The 1,122-nt window shown below is 74.4% G+C and overlaps 1 protein-coding gene across 1 annotated transcript in view; it reads right to left on the minus strand.

Annotated features, from left to right (window-relative positions):
* Nucleotides 1-317: 317 nt before the first annotated feature.
* Nucleotides 318-1,122, minus strand: part of CHLNCDRAFT_145495 (hypothetical protein) — a gene marked incomplete at both ends in the record, with an annotated part of 3,631 nt that continues 2,826 nt past the window's right edge. Inside the window, 3 exons of the mRNA XM_005848086.1 lie at nt 318-422; nt 503-716; nt 837-989. Of these exons, the coding sequence (XP_005848148.1) occupies nt 318-422; nt 503-716; nt 837-989 (472 nt within the window). The remainder of the gene's footprint in view (nt 423-502; nt 717-836; nt 990-1,122) is intronic.

Raw genomic sequence — 1,122 nt, forward strand, 5'->3', positions numbered from 1 at the left:
ATGCGTTCATGTCGGGAATAGGCGGCCGAGGGGGGTTGGGAGAGGGAGGCCGGGGCTTGGGCGGCGGTGGCGACGGCTTCGGTGATGGGGGTGGTGGGCGGGGCGGGCGAGGGGGCGGTGGCTTGGGGGGCTTTGGGGAGGGCGGAGGGCGTGGGGACGGCGGGCGAGGGGACGGTGGCTTTGGGGGCGTTGGAGATGGCGGAGGGCGTGGGGAGGGCGGCTTGGGCGAGGGCGGTGGCTTCGGTGGGGCTGGGGAGGGAAGCGGCCTTGGACTGGGCGGCGGTGGGGACGGTGGTGGCGGGCTGGGTGGCGGTGGGCTAGGTGGCGGCGGCGAGGGAGGCGGTGGGCTTGGCGGCGGTGGCGAGGGAGGCGGCGGGCTGGGCGGTGGCGGGCTGGGCGGAGGCGGGCTGGGTGGCGGCGGGCTGGGCGGCGGCGGGGAGGGCGGCGGCGGCGAGGGCGGGCTGGGTGGCGGCGGGCAGTTCTGTGGGATGCCGCACCCGACCTTGATCAGCTTGGCCACGTCTGGCAGGGGGGAGGTGGCGTTGAAGCGGGCGGTGTCCATGCCCAGGGCCACCCCCGAGGAGCAAGTGATGGAGTCGGAGTCTGGGGCGGCGGTGTCACCCGTGGTGCCCAGCCCCACGATGCCGATGTCGCCGTCAGGCCCGACGGGGGCGGGAGAAGTAGCCCACCAGCGAGGCGCAGCCGCCACCGGGGCACTGCACGCATGGCAGGCAGGCGGGGTGCGCAGGCGGGCGGGCGGCAGAGGAGGAGTCAAGCGGCCTGGGCCATCACTAGCGCTGATGCTTACGCCAGTGCCACGGATGGCCCGGCCCCACCGCAGCCCCGGTCTGCACACCGCAAGCAGCACATGAGCAGCTTCGCGGCAGGCGTGGCATGGGCAGGGTGGCGCGGGCCGCACCGAGTGGATCTGGATTGTCGGCGGGGGGCTGATGGAGGCGAAGGCCGGGTCCTGGATGAAGGAGCCCTCGCTGCATGGAGCGAATGGTGGGAGGATGGGGCAGCAGGGGCGGTGCGCATGTGTGTATTGATGGCGGTGGTGGTGGGTGCCCGAGCATCCATGCACCGGCAGACCTGCCAGCCGGCGGCGAGCGGGCAGGTGGA

The sequence above is a fragment of the Chlorella variabilis genome (assembly GCF_000147415.1).
Source record: "Chlorella variabilis unplaced genomic scaffold CHLNCscaffold_9, whole genome shotgun sequence".
In the NCBI taxonomy this organism is placed as follows: Eukaryota; Viridiplantae; Chlorophyta; class Trebouxiophyceae; order Chlorellales; family Chlorellaceae; genus Chlorella; species Chlorella variabilis.